Source organism: Anser anser, assembly GCF_964211835.1.
Source record: "Anser anser genome assembly, chromosome: 6".
In the NCBI taxonomy this organism is placed as follows: Eukaryota; Metazoa; Chordata; class Aves; order Anseriformes; family Anatidae; genus Anser; species Anser anser.
In genome coordinates, this window is record NC_139726.1 from 18016009 (window position 1) to 18031017 (window position 15009).

The 15009-nt window shown below is 35.1% G+C and overlaps 1 protein-coding gene across 20 annotated transcripts in view; it reads left to right on the forward strand.

Annotated features, from left to right (window-relative positions):
* Window positions 1-15009, forward strand: part of SLC4A10 (solute carrier family 4 member 10) — a 169235-nt gene that overhangs the window by 115604 nt on the left and 38622 nt on the right. For 15 of the 20 annotated variants that reach the window (XR_014585733.1, XM_083840795.1, XM_083840782.1 and 12 more), the window contains 4 exons: window positions 6674-6765; window positions 11240-11397; window positions 13684-13771; window positions 14242-14388. Coding sequence is in view for 19 of the 20 variants with exons in the window: in XM_083840795.1 (XP_083696921.1) it covers window positions 6674-6765; window positions 11240-11397; window positions 13684-13771; window positions 14242-14388 (485 nt within the window). In the remaining variant the exon portion in view is untranslated. The remainder of the gene's footprint in view (window positions 1-6673; window positions 6766-11239; window positions 11398-13683; window positions 13772-14241; window positions 14389-15009) is intronic. The other 5 variants (XM_083840797.1, XM_083840779.1, XM_083840785.1 and 2 more) reach the window with 1 other exon arrangement.

Below are 15009 nucleotides of genomic sequence, written 5' to 3' on the forward strand. Positions count from 1 at the left end.
GTCAAAAGACAATTGCGAATACACACCTTTCTTTCGTTACAGGAATGCTAAAATAGTTTTGTAAGCCTCTCCACTTCTATAAAGCATTCTTCAATTCAGAATTTAAGTGTATAAAGCACAGGAAAGTAGTGGATTTAATGATAATGAAGTTAGGAAAAGAAGTTTTCATGATATAAATTTTTTTTTTGACTAGCTATTTCACTTTTACTATAGGCTTCAGAGTGCATACGTGTGGGTGTATATATGTAATGGAATCTAGCAGACCTTTTACCGATTAAATTTGAAGAGGAAGGAACTAGGGGAGTGGTGCATGTCAGGATTAATGACTTTCAAATTGTACTTCCATGCACACCGTTGAAGTGTTCTTTATCCATAATAACATGATCTTGTGCGTGTTTTCTGTTCCATTTCTGTATGCCATTTATAACTGCTTCTCCCTTGGCATATGAACACACACTTTATTAACATAAAAATTGCATTATACCATGCATCATATTTGATTTTGACAAATTCTGGAATTCTAAGGGGATGTTTATTCAAATGCCAAAGAACTTGAAGAAATCAATGGCATATTAAATTAGGGATCTTCATATTTAATGGAATGAGCTGCTGGAGCACTTTATTTTGACAGGTTCTCTTTCAAGCATTTTTCTAGTTACTTCAGTTAGTATGATTGGCCAGTTTGGACTTCTTCATTGTTTAATGGAAATATGAGCACTTGCAGAGTTGTTTAAGATTATGCTTGGGCATCTAATTTAAGACAGCATGTTTTGGTATCCCAATTAAATCTAAATTACCAGTTCTCTGATGGCGTTTGTTACTTTCCTCAGTTTCCTAATCTCTCCTAATCATCAGTCCAAGCGCTTATGCCATAACTCAGTGCCATTTTACAGCATGTGAAGTTCAGATGATGTCAATACTACCCTATGGAGACAGATGGACAGTACTTGGAGCCCCATGAAAAGGGAGGGAGGCATTCCTAGGTATGTGACCGGGTTCCTTTGCTCTGGGAATAGGTCGCAGTGAATGCCATATGTATTCCCAAGTTCTCTGCCAGTCGTGATTTTGGATCAGGTGAATTGCTCCTGCTTTCCTTGCAGTGAAGCCAAGCCCAATGATGGTTCTAGTTTAACCTAACTAATACTGTATTTCTTTATATTCTTTTCAAATGTATGCATTTTAATCAAAATGTATTTTCCACAGGTTACTGTATTACTAAAATATAACTTGTATTTAAAAACATTTTCATTTGATAATTATCCTTTCTCCACATTTCCTCGTACCCATGTTAAAATGTATAATCTGTATGTATAAAACTGTATCATTCATCTTTGTATTTCTTTATTTTGCTCTGTCTTTGTTGTGTCTGTCTCTAACAGGCTCATCTCATCTCTGTATCTTCCTCATCTCCTATCCTTTGGGTTCTGTAAACTCCCTGAAGGTTTGGAGGTAGTATAAATACCTATTCTTGCTTGGGCTTCAGATCATTTCAAATGTACACCCATGTCTTCATCTCAGTTTCTTGACAGCATGCAACTTCTTGCTATAGTGATTAAAATATACTTAAGGCCTTTGTCAGCAGCTGTGGCACATTTATCAGAAGCTTGTGTGGAATAATGTTGTTCTTTTGGGAAAAAGTAATTTTTGATGCTATTTCTTTGTAAATCCATTTTCTTGCATCAATTTGTAAAATTGCAAATCATAGCAATTTAGTTAAAACTGCATGACTTTGTGTGAATTATGTTAGAGGTTGAGGCCTACCATTAGAAAAATGGGTTAAGTGGCTTCTTCCATATCCTCTTTTATTATGTATCATTAGCAAACACCAAATTCTGCTTGCAGTTATACAGGTACAATGGGAGTGAGATGGCTCTCCACTGATTTAAAATATTATCTATCAAGATACCTAAAAATATGTATACAATTCAGTGTGCAAAGATGGTGTCACTGCTCTGTTATATCAGAATTTTAATATGTACTTAGGAGAACTTAGTGCTTTTCATTCTTTGCTTTTTGGCCTAGGTGGACAGTGAGTCCATTTAGATTTGGCAAGTTGGTTACAAATTACAGTGAAAAGCCTGAAGGCTAGGATAATTGGCTTGCAAATCAGACTTTTTTTTTCTCAGTGAGAAAAAATACATATGCTTTAGAAAATGTAAACTACTTTTTTCTGGTTAAAATTCCTTTGATGTCTCAGTTGCATCCAGTTTGCGTTAACTTGGATTTTGTCTGAATAACGCTGTTCTTGGTTTTTGTCACTGGCATTCTAGAGACCTCTTGGATATTGATTAGTAAATACAACATTCATAGCTAAATGTCTGAAGCCTTCAATTTTAGGGACTAAAAGTATGTTGTATGTGAGATTAATTTACTGGTATTGTTTACTTTTTTTACTTGACAAGACTAATAGTCTCAAAATGTTCAGTTCTGTATCTGCAAATGCAAACTTCAATTAGTGTAACAAATATGGACCTGATGGATTTTATGTGGTTTGTCTTTGCATGACAATTGTTTTGTGTGAATTTTTTCTCTATTCGAAGCTCTGTCAATTTCACATTATCTGAAAAAAATATCGCTTTTTATGTATAACAATTTAGAAGATAATTTTTAAAACTTTTATAAACTGTGTTGATATTAGCTTTTTGTACATAGATAAGCCTTAACATCCATTTTAGCATGGTTTTATCTGTTAGGTATTAAGTTCCTTTGTATGTAGGCTGGGTATTTCAATGATACCACACTGTATATTTGATTGGTACTTAAAAAAATCTGGATGGCTCTCTGATGACATCTCAAAGAAGGCAGCTTTTCAGATGCTTTATCTAGATTGACTGCAGGATAAATAAAGGCTTTTAAGCTGTAGATTTTATAAGGACTTCTATAAGACTTGGATTTAGCGTAGCTGTATTTAAGAAACAATTTGATGCAGTGGTGACTGCTGAGATTTTGGTGGAAATCAGAGAGGAAATGCATATTGCTTGCTCTTTTTGGTCCAGGTGTAGCGTGGCAGTTCCCCTTTTCATTCACACAGCTCTTTAATTGATTGGTGTTTCATGGGACTACCATGATGCCAATAACCATGTCCTTCATTCAGAAAAAACAATCAGCTGCTGAAATTAAAGTACACTTGAGGATAAAGCACATACATACTTGCCAACGTGCATTTGAAAGCTGAATAATAAATGGAAAACCAGTGTAGCATGGTGATGCACATGGTTTCCATCAGTATGCTTCTGGTCCTACCCCAGAGAGAATTTCTCATGTGCTTGAGAGTATTCACCTCAAAAAGTCTCCTCTAACATGAAATTTTACACAAAATTAAGTTCAAGCCATCTTTGTAGCTCTGGAATACAGGAAGCTACCAAATGTGAAAACGAGTAGTCTTATAGTCTTTCTACAAGGGAGAGGGCCACCATGGCACAGCATCTACCTGTTTGAAGTGCAAAATATATGGCCATTTAATAAACTAAATGTGTGTAGGAGTTAAAATATCTCCAGAAAAGCAGTTGCTTTCTGTCTTTCCTTTTCTGTTGAAGGGCTGCACAAAGACCAAGTTGCTGATTGTCATTTTGCAGACTGTATTGTTTCACTATGAACACGCATTCCTGCAGTGTGTTTGATAAACTTAAAAAAATTTCCTATGATCTATAGGAGAAATGTAAGAAGAGAAATTACCTATCTTCTCTACTTTGTATCTTTTGATTGTTATTCAATCCAGTAAAAAAACCCAACAAATTGTTTTTCCAAGATCCAGAAAGCTGTCTTTAAGTTACAGAGCTATTTAAATGTCTCTTACTGCCTCAAGGTAAAACTTGTGTTCTTTCAGATTACTTCAGCATATGGGAAAATCAGAGTCTGAGGTCTTCTGTTGGCACAGAAAAAGAACATATGCTATTCTTTAAACTTCACATACTTACTCGTTGTGGCTTTTATTTCCCACCATCTATATTTTTACTACCTAAAGGAAAAGTGGACAAAATGTTTAAAAGTTAACCTTTGGACCATTATAGTAGTTGCTTAGGATGCTTTTGACACCTCAAATTATGGTGTTAAAAATTCAGTAGTATAATAGGTGGTCCATCTCTTTTGTTGGTCAGAATCTTTTTCTCCCTGGCAGATATCCATGCTCTCATTTTCTTGAAATTGTGGGTCCAGAAAAAAGTTCGAATGTAAATCCATAATTAGCAACAGAAAGACAATGAACTACTACCTCTCTTGCTTTCCTGTGGATAACATCTTTATAACATAATGTGTATATTTGTATGACTAATTATTACAAGTATTTCCATTCATAGAATTCCTGGATTATAGAGGAGTTTCTAAAAGGAAGAAAGTAAGTTAAGCAAATCTAAGGCTTCCTGGGAGTAAGTTAAGGTAGAAATGTTCTCTGTGCATTTTATGGCTCCTATATTAGAATCACTGTGAGGGTTTTTTTGTTACATTATAATATACATTTATGTATATATATGTATTATGTACATTGTCATCAAAATAATAGATATATGCTATTTTGAAAGTTATAATACTACAGGATAGTTCCTGTAAAAAGTTGTAAGACTGCCAAATAAACAATACAGAAAAAAATTATGGTGTGAAATATAGAGCATGGGGATACCGAGTGATGATGGTGGAGCAATGATAGAACTCAGTGGTACTTCTGTAAGTTCTAATTAAAACAGAAATGTTGCATGGCCTTTTATCTTGCATATTTAAGAACTGCTGGCTTCCAATTGGCGAAGGGTGTCCCATGTTAAACTTAGGAATTCATAGTCTTATTTTTATGTAAATTCTTTTAAGTTTCATTAATATATTGCCTTCTGAAGTTAATCCATAATTTTTGCCATATGAAATGTGTCTGTTTTTCTGTCGCTTCCTGTTAGTTTCACTGTGGTGCAGAACAAAAGCCCGAATTTCTATTCTTGTTTTGAGCTTTGTCCTGAATCAGAGAGAAAATAAAAGTATTTACATTTTAAAGATTGATACATTTAATAAGATTTTTTACTAATACCTTTTGAAACATTCTGTGCCTGTACTTAATCAAAGTGAAATCTCTCTGGCTAAGCTACCAGGATGCAGCACAAGTCAAAAAACTGTTTTGTGGCGTGGGAGATTTGCCTAATGGAAAACGGAATGTTGATTGTCATGAAAATCAACCTTTTCCTTGAGCAAGTTTCTCAGCTTAATTGAGCTCAAGCTCAATTCGTGACCAGAGTTAGACAAGGATACTGCACTGGTCAGCTGTGACAGAAGCTGGACATTACAGTTTTGTGGCCATGGTTGAGATACTTTTGCGTGTCTCCTGTTCTGTTAGGTCTGGTTTCTGCAAAGTGCTCCATTTCCCAACTGGCTGAGGATATGCTTAGACTGCAAATGGATGTAACAAGATGTGAGGGCGGACACACCATGGCTTTTTGAATTGTCCAAACAGTGTGCCTAGCTTAGGACTGTCTTTATCTTCATATGTCTTGAGCATATGGTCTTTGTTACTATGCAAGTTTAGGTTGATTTTCACCAGAACCAGTGTTTTCACATCATCATTTCTTAGTCATATGAGAGACTTTATTTGCTATGGAAACAAATATATGCTGGGCACAAGATGCTGATTCTGGGCCAGCTGGACTCTGCAGTTATTCCTGGGTATGTGTTAGGGCAGTAAGAGATAGTTGGCTCATACACTTAGCACTTTTTTCTGTACTTTGTTGTGGTGTTCAGAGCTGTGAGCAGCTCCTGCCATGCCAGGGAGAGTGACAGAGTAAAGGCAAGCAGGGAATGTCCAGTTAACCCATGGGGTTTGCATGATGCCCTACTGCTAGCCCCACGCCCACAGTGTGTGTGTGTGGTGTCCTCTGGCGATGCACAGGAGCATTAAGTAAAAATGTGCTTTATGCGACCTATATTTGTTACTTAATCCTTTTTTTTCTTTTTGAGCTTTGGTTGGCAAAATTTAGCTGGTCACAAGGCTTACTGTTTGCTACGTGAGACTGAGGCGTGTTTAAACTCTTCTCATCTTGAGATGTTTTTAAAACTTCTAAAAAATACTATACTAAATCGTCACAGGAATTTTCTGAAAATGTGTTTGCTGAAACATTTGTTTTATACATGTCTATATCACATTGTTCAATACTGAGATGAAATCATCTTAATATCCAATATAACTATTTTTATAGCAGCCCACTCTTATGCTAGGTTTTGTAGTATGTTTTATAATCAGAACATTCTTACACACATGAGTAAATTTATGGATATTAGTAGTCCTGTTTTATTCAGTGAGGAGTAGTCTTGCAGACAGATACTGCCCCAAACTTGGCAGTTCCTCAAGTTACTTACAAAAATTATATAAATGCAGGACTTTCTTCAAATGTAATAACTTAAAAATCATAAGCTTTAATTGGCACATAAAGTTCATCTTCCAATATTCAAGAATATGTCTTCCAATATTCAAGAGTATTTTCTAAGTTACGTTCTCCAATTTGTAGCTGCATGTGATAAATGTTCATTTTTGAGAATCTGTTACTCTAACTAAGTATTTAATTAAAATGCCATGTTTGGATGTTTCAATATATACATATGATATGGAATGTATATAGTTCTTTAATTCTACCAAATATTTCATTGAATATTGCTTTATTTATAGAAGTGAGTGTTAGTATTCTGTAATGGTATTTTTTGTTAGCAGGTCAGATTGTTTCCCCACAGTCTGCTCCAGCCTGTATTGAAAACAAAAATGATGTGAGCAGAGAAAATAGCACTGTTGACTTTAGCAAGGTAAGTGTTCACTGACGGCAAAGAGAGATTCCTGAATACCAAACAGATTTTTTTAATTAAAAAAAAAAAGAATCCATGTGAATTAGGAAAAGCTATGAAGTGCAAATTTTACTTGAGCATTAAAAATTTTCATAGCTAGTGCAACTCAGGGTTTGTATCTAATGAAAAAGAATTCTTAATTTTCCTGATAAATTACTGGTAATAGGAACCAGTGTAAAAACATAGATACACATTTATTACGTAACAATACAATAGGTATGTAGCTGTAGGGGGAGTTTTTAGAAATGAACAGAAAATTGTTTAATAAGGAAGGTAATTCAGAATTCTTACAATTTGGATTTACCTCTCAGATTTGTACTTTTGTAGAAGTAATGCCTGAATGCAAACTACTCTTTTTATAACCTGCAATCGTGGATTCCAGATGTCTCAAACAGAATGTGTTTCTGTAAACCTATAACTTAATACTTCTGGCAAGCCAAGATATTTCAGTACACTTCACAAAAGATGTTAGCTGTTCAGTAGTGGAGATTGCAATGACAGTTCAATGTTAGATAGCAAAGAAAAGCAAACAGCTTCTCAGCTTTAATGTAAAGGAGAATCCTAATTTGTTTAAGAAGTCTGTATGTATCTAAAACAAACTGTCACATTAGATACAGATGACAGACCTGACAGGAATAGATGGCTTCAACTGACACGTTAATACAACAAAGGTTGAGTAAGTGAAGAAAGGTAATTTAAACCAAAATTCTGAAGAGCAGCACTTTGAGTCTGTTGAATCTTAATGTTAGTGCAGCTGAGCTAAAAGTAGAGTTATGTGATTGCTCCATCTGGTGCCAGAGATATTTCCTAGCAGCAGTAGCTATTTGCACCGGTTGAATTCTTGACTGAACATGCCAGACTAGGAATGGTATATGGCTGAAATAAAGATGGGAAACAGATCTTGTTGTCAAAGATGGTGAGAAGAAAGGAGGAGGGCTGGGGATGTATTGTGGACCATATTTCTTCAGAGGTAGAAAAGAGATCTATAAACTGTGACATGCTAAAAAAAAATGCAGGCTAATTCTTTAAAAATACTTGAGAATATAGAAAGTCAATTATAATTTTGGTTTGCTGGTATTTATTTTAAAAGTGTTAACAAAAACTAATTGTTTTGGCAAATGTTCTAATATCAAGGTATAACATTTTTATAAAGGATATCAAATAGAAATAAAGCTGGCCATTCAACATTAAGCTGTGCAGAGATGATGCTCACAAGAACCTATTGGGAACGACATGACTTTCAGTAGTGCTTCTCTTGCGTATTTCCACAATTGCTTTGAGTCTTGTAGGATCAAAATCCTGGTCTATTATCTATATGCATGGTTTTTATTAAACAAGAACGGGGCTGCATCATCTGATCCTTCAGCCACTAGTTGTATAGTGCTGCAGCTTAGCTGATCAAAAGAGCTCTTCCTATTTAAAGTGTCATGTGAAGAGATCAATGTGTCATCTTTTGGCTAGCTTCAGCAGTATTAGATAGCCACAAGGATGTCAGGAATATGAAAGAAGCTTTTGTTTGCAGGAATGAAATAACATTAAAGAAGTCTAATCTAAATACCTTTTTTGACTGCCTTTAAATAGATACATGTATCCTTTTGAAGATGCATAAGTAAAGTACAATTTCCCCTTGAAATGTGCTATTGCAGCAACTCCCAATGGTTATAATTGGAATTATATGCACAGATTGAGAGGAAAGTAGAGCAGTACACTAATTTTCTTTTGAGTATTGTGATTTCTTGCTCTAATTTTGTTCCACATATTAATTTAATTTATCTTCTACCAAAAAGCACCTTTGACTACCTCACGTATTCTCTCTTTGCTAATCTGTCTCCCTTGGGCTACTTCTAATATTCCAAATTCTGGAGTTGATTCAACCATCAACAACACGAATACGGCACTGATACTGTGTTGATTGTATTGGTATCTATTTTTGAATTACATGAGACATCAGGAAAAGCTGTCTTGAATGTTACTTCAGTAGCATAAAGAGGGAGATGTAGTTTCTGATGTTTGTACTTGAAAATGTGTTGCTCCTCTTCCTGTGGGAACACCATGAGGATTTTGTATTCCCAGGACAGTATGAGGGTGTTCTAAATGGTCTGTCACAGCACTACTTTATCCTGTGTCTGTGAGCAGGATGGGGATGGCAGTTTAACAATTGCTGGTCTCTGCTTCTTCCAACAAAGGCTGACATGATCTTCAACTGTCCTGAAATATGAAATGCGTGAACAGACTGCAGCTATGTCCCTTCTCAAGGCAACATTTCTGTGCTCCATGTTGAAACAGTATTTATGAATCAAAACTGCAGTTCCAATACAGATAGAGTTTGGTCTTTCAAATACCATGGGAAATAGCTGACTTGTTTTTGAACACTGGATAGCTCTGCTTATAAGTAAATTTGATGAATACATGTCAGGACTTTCCTAAGAAGTAATGTTGGTTATTTTCTGTTTGTCTTCATGCCAAATTATGTTTGGTTCTGTGGGAGCCCTCCCCCTCCTTCTTCCTTCCTCGAGGTGGCCTGGAAGGGAATGGACTCCACATTGGTCATTTACTTTGATGTTTAATAGCAGCCTTTTGGGGCTATTAAATGCCAAGTCATGAATGTGGCTCAATTTAGGGTTAAGATTAAGATCTATGTGAGGCCTGTCCAACTAAAGACTTCTTGCAATAAGAGATGAATGGTGGATAGGTTAGGAGGAGTGTTTAAAGAATGTAACTTTTACAATTGTCCCAAACTCACTCAGGGTTACCTCTGTGCTTGTTAAATAGCAGAAATGACACCTCAGGTTTGCATTTATTTACCCGGTTTGATGCTTCTCTTTACTTTTGACTGGGGCTCAGTTCAGTACCTTAAAGATTTTGTACTCTCAAGCTATCAGTAGTACTAGAAATGTGTCTAGGAATACTTTCTGGTAGATGGGGTTGAGTATTTCTTTCAGGTTTGAGTCTTGGTCCTGTGATCTGTATGTTGGTGGGACCTTAAGGTGACAACTGTAGCATGTGGTACACAAGACTTTATTAAATGCTAAATCCATTCATAAAGTAAAATCAGTACAGAGTGCACATTGGTACCTGTGCCTGGAAGATTACTTGCTTTCTCTCAAGTAGAAATGACCTAAAATGGCACCAGTAGATGCAGAATGAATCTGTTTGGGTTTTGTATTTAACCCTGAAGAGTCATTTTGTGATTTGAGTGGAGAACAGAAAAATTTATTTCAGTAATACTTTGATGAAGTACTTGGGCTCCAACCTTTCAGGTTGATTTGATGTTTGTCTCATAGCTTAGTGAGGTGTTGTTTGTCTAGATTAGCTTACGGTAGCATCTCTTTGTGATCTTAGAGAAATAAGATTTCTTACAGAGGGAACTGTATTATATCTGAATTCTGATTTACTGCCAGAGCCATTTGCAAGAAAACAATTTTCTAAATATTACCAAAAAACTATGCAAACTAGTACTGACAGATGGCTGTAAGATAGACATTAAAATGGTCCACTTTAACAGTTTATATTGGATTTGGTTGCTGTTGTTGTGTTTAGATTAATAAAAGGAAAGCAAATGACAAAATTCATGCATTTTGAAATGTAGGCAATACTGGTGTATAATGAAATCAAACATACATTATATACTCCATTATTTCATGTCGATCTTTGTTATAAACTTTAGGTTGGTACTGAGAAAATAAATACAAATAAACACATTCCTTGGCAAATACCTAGAGCTTACATAGCAATGTTGTGATGAAGCTGCTTCTTTTCTTTTCCTGTCTTCCCCCCCATGAAAAGTCAACACCATAGCCTTAAAACTCCAAAATTTTTGTTCTGCTTTGTTCCTTTAGTTTTCTCTCTTGAGACAATTGTGGTCATAGCTTACTTTCTCTTGTTTTCAGTAGAAGGGAAGTATCTTCCCCATATGAAAGTCCATATGAAAACAAAAATAGATCTCACTTAGAGCAGTAGAAGGAAAATTTGGGGTGGTAGAGCCTGTTCTTTTTCTCACTGATATTATAATATGACAACTATAAGATAAGAATTCATGATCTCCACACTTGTTAATTATGGAAAAATGAGGTGTCTTAGTTTCTTCTGCTGCTATTAATTATTCTATTATGAATTACTGATTCTGTTACGATTTTTGTTAAAATTATTAATAGGAAATTAATATTAGATTCTTACCAATATTGTGATTTGTTGCCTTTATAATTATTTCTGGAGTACTTTAACTATGTTTACAAGATAAAATTAGTAAAATATTAAAAAATCAGTTTTTGAGAAACATTCTTATTTTTTGAAACGTTATTTGACAGACAAGAGTAGTAGAAACTGAATAATGAAAATAATTGTAAATTTAAAATATAATGCCATCATTGGCCAAAACAGGGGAAAAAAAAATCCCTGGAAATAACTCATTGATAATTTGATATTGTTTTCCCAGGTTGACCTACACTTCATGAAAAAGATACCTCCTGGAGCTGAAGCATCAAACATCTTAGTTGGTGAACTGGAGTTCCTGGACCGTGCAGTTGTTGCTTTTGTTAGGTTATCTCCTGCAGTGCTGCTTACAGGACTAGCTGAAGTTCCAATTCCAACTAGGTACAGTTAGATTTATGTGTCTTTTTGTTTTTCTAAGTATCTTGTGGAGACAGGGTGATGTCACCTTCAGTGAGTTTCACCATGTATTGGGTTATGAAATTTGCCACCTGCCCTTTAAATTATACATATGTATATTCAGAAACATGCTGTTAGTGTGCGAAGAAAATAATTCCTTGCAGAAGTAGAAAAGATAGCTTGTCAGGCTACAAAACAGAATTTATCCTATACAAACAGGTAATACTGCAGATGAAATACTGGGAAGCTGAAGCAGCAGCAAAGCAATGTCGTAGACTATTTCATCTGGAACTGAAACTACTTGTGTGATACTGCAGAATTATGTCCAGAAGAAAAAAAATGATACAGGAAATAATTAAAGGGAAAAAAAACTTTGTGATTTGATTAACTAGGGATAGCAAATGGATGAAAAATATGCTGTAAATACTATGCTCCTCTAAAATTTACTTTGTAGATACTTGCATGAAAGTGAATGTGACTTTTGACCATAAATTTTTATTAGATTTTCTTTTTCTTAGTTGAAACCTTGTCTAATAAAGTACTTTGGCTTTGAGAACAATTTATAAGGAATTATTGTCATGTCTAAAATAGACTTCGGAGCCCAATATGAAGCTTTTAAGTAGATCTGCAGATACGTTGTTTCCTGCTGGGGCTGATTTGGTTCAGAATTCCAGTCTGATTCTCCCATGTCTGAGCTCACTGGCTTAACTGTTAAGCAGGCTTTCAGTTTTTGTTTGGTTTTTATTTTTTTGTCTGCATATATTCTGTCTCTTTCTCCGTCCCTCTTTTGTTTCTGTAAAAGTAGAATTCTAGCAGACGACAGTACTGTATTCCAGTTGTTCATGGCATTCATCTAGAATATGAAATACTGAGACTCAAATCCTTGCTCCTAGTCAGATAGTATAAGTATAGTATAAAATAATTAGTATAAAATAATAAGTATAGTATAATAAGTATAGTATATTTAGTGTATATTTAGTATATATTTAAGTGTGTAGTATAATATAAATATAGTATAAATTTTGCTTTAATTTGTAGTTACGTTGGATATGACTTTTTTCATCTTCTCTGATTCATGCATGTGTATAAGGGACATTGAGAGACTTAGCTTTGAAAAAACTTCTAAAGCCTTTCTCCATTTCTCCATTGCCTCTCCCAACCTCCCACCAAAAAAAAAAAAAAAAAGGCAAAAAAACAAACAAATTAAAACAAGGCAGATGTCTTGATTTTTGGCCTAAAGAAAATTAAAGAATGAAAAATTAAGAAAACTATTTTCTGTGAAAAGTTTGGTTTTAAAATAATTTAATAATGTTAAACAGTCAATTTTTTTTTTTTTTTTTTGCATTTCAGCAAACCTGGAAATTATTTCGTTTGAACATATCCTGTGCATTTTAGAGAACACCAAGCCCAGAGTAGAGGCTATCTAGAGCCTTCTTAATGGGAGGAAAAAATGATTTTAAAATTATTTTTATTCAGAGGTAATTTCACTACCCTGATATTGCAATAATACTACCATGTAATAAAGTAATAAAATTTAACAGAAACAATAAAGTAATTGGTTCTGTTAAATTAAGAGAACTAACATTAAATTTATGTTAAAGTTTTCTGTATTTAGATTATAACTGCATATATTTATTATGTAAGATAAGGTTTGTTATGTAAGGAGGTTTTGGTAGTCTCAATCAAGTCTGACTGTGAAGCTTATGATATATTTCTGGAAGTTATTTTCACATTTTTTCTAACTAGAGCTTCATGTTTAAATATGTGTGTGAGGATCTTGAAGGAGATTATAAATAATATTTCATAGAATGGCTTGGGTTGAAAGGGACCTCAAAGATCATCCAGTTCCAACTGCCCTGCCATGGGCAGGGATGCCACCCACTAGATCAGGTTGCCCAAAGCCCCATCCAGCCTGGCCTTGAGCACCTCCAGGGACGGGGAATCCACAACTTCTTTTGGCAGCTTGTTCCAGTGCCTCACCACCCTCCGTGTGAAGAATTTCCTCCTCACATCTAATCTAAATCTCCCCTATTTATCCAGTCGCCGGGGATTTTGCCTGACTGCCATGACTTTTGAAATATGACATAGAATGTTTTGGCAACTACGTCAGCCAGTTCCCTCAGGGTCCTGGGATGCATGTTATTGGGCCCCATAAACTTGTATCTGTGTTTGACAGAGTTTCTTCTAGTCCAATTTTAAATAAGTATTTCTGTAATGTATATAGTTACTTGCATTCATCTGCCTTATACAGTATTTTTATTTAACTTGCAGATTTTTGTTTATTCTTCTTGGACCGTTGGGTAAAGGGCAACAATACCATGAGATTGGAAGATCAATTGCAACACTAATGACGGACGAGGTATTTTTATTCATGAGTTGGCTTTAGTCATTTTGTACTGACTGAAGAGGTATAATAGGGAACCTTGTGGTGACTGAAGAGGTGTAACAGGGAACCTGCAATATGTAATTGTCTGGTTGAAATCATGCACAAATAGATTTTAAGTTCATTTCATCGGCCTATAACTGCCCAGATTATGCTGTCATAAGGAGGTAACAAAATGAGAGACAAGAGTAACATGCAAGGGTATCTTCACTGAGAAGATTCCATTTTACACAGTTAATGTCCAGTGGTATAATTGAGTTTTAAATTCCTTGGAATATTTAGCACCAATTTAGCTGAAACTGGTATGGAAACTATGTACCAGATTTTCTAGTCAGTCGGAGCTGAGATTTCAACTTCAGAAGTCTAGGGGCCATTGTGAAGTATTTTATGGGTATTCCTCTCCCCATCTCTTTTTCTTCCCACATACAGTTCTTTGTTTTTCACAGGTGTTCCATGATGTTGCGTACAAAGCGAAAGATCGCAATGACTTGGTGTCCGGAATTGATGAGTTTCTTGATCAAGTTACAGTTCTTCCTCCTGGAGAATGGGACCCAACAATTCGAATAGAGCCACCTAAAAATGTTCCCTCTCAGGTTTGTACATTGTAAAAAGTACTTTTAAAGGTTGTGATGAAATGAAGTTCTGCTGAGTAGTATTAAGTCTCATTAATTTAGCATTTAGCAAAATCACTATATAGGCATTTTGCATTCTTTCTGTTGGTTACTTTGCTTAAAGAGAACTGTTGTCTTGAAAACGTAGTATAGTGATGACAATCTATGCAGTTCAGTACTAGGTTTCTCCTGAATAAAGACAGATGGATCTAAAGATCTTAAATTGAGGAGTAAGTGGTCATAAGTGTCTTTGATCATCACAAACAGCCATGGTTTGCTTTTGTTCTAAGCTTATAGTATCCTAGTTTTCTGAAACAAAAAAAAACAAACACAAATCCCAAATATTCCATTGCATGTGAGTGTATGTCCTTCTACAGGTGCAGTTTTCCTCAGAAGATGATTCAAACAAGCAGAAAAGGTTATGAAAAAGGAATCCCTTTTTTCTTGATGGCTTTTTTATAGTATGACATGACTGTGTTTAATTACTCAGCATGGATTGTTACTGAACAGTGACTGTTCACAAAGCTTTTCCATCATTTATCTATTCTCCTATTCTTTGACGACAGTTGTAATCCATTTTGAATTTTGCTGTGTATTTCAGAC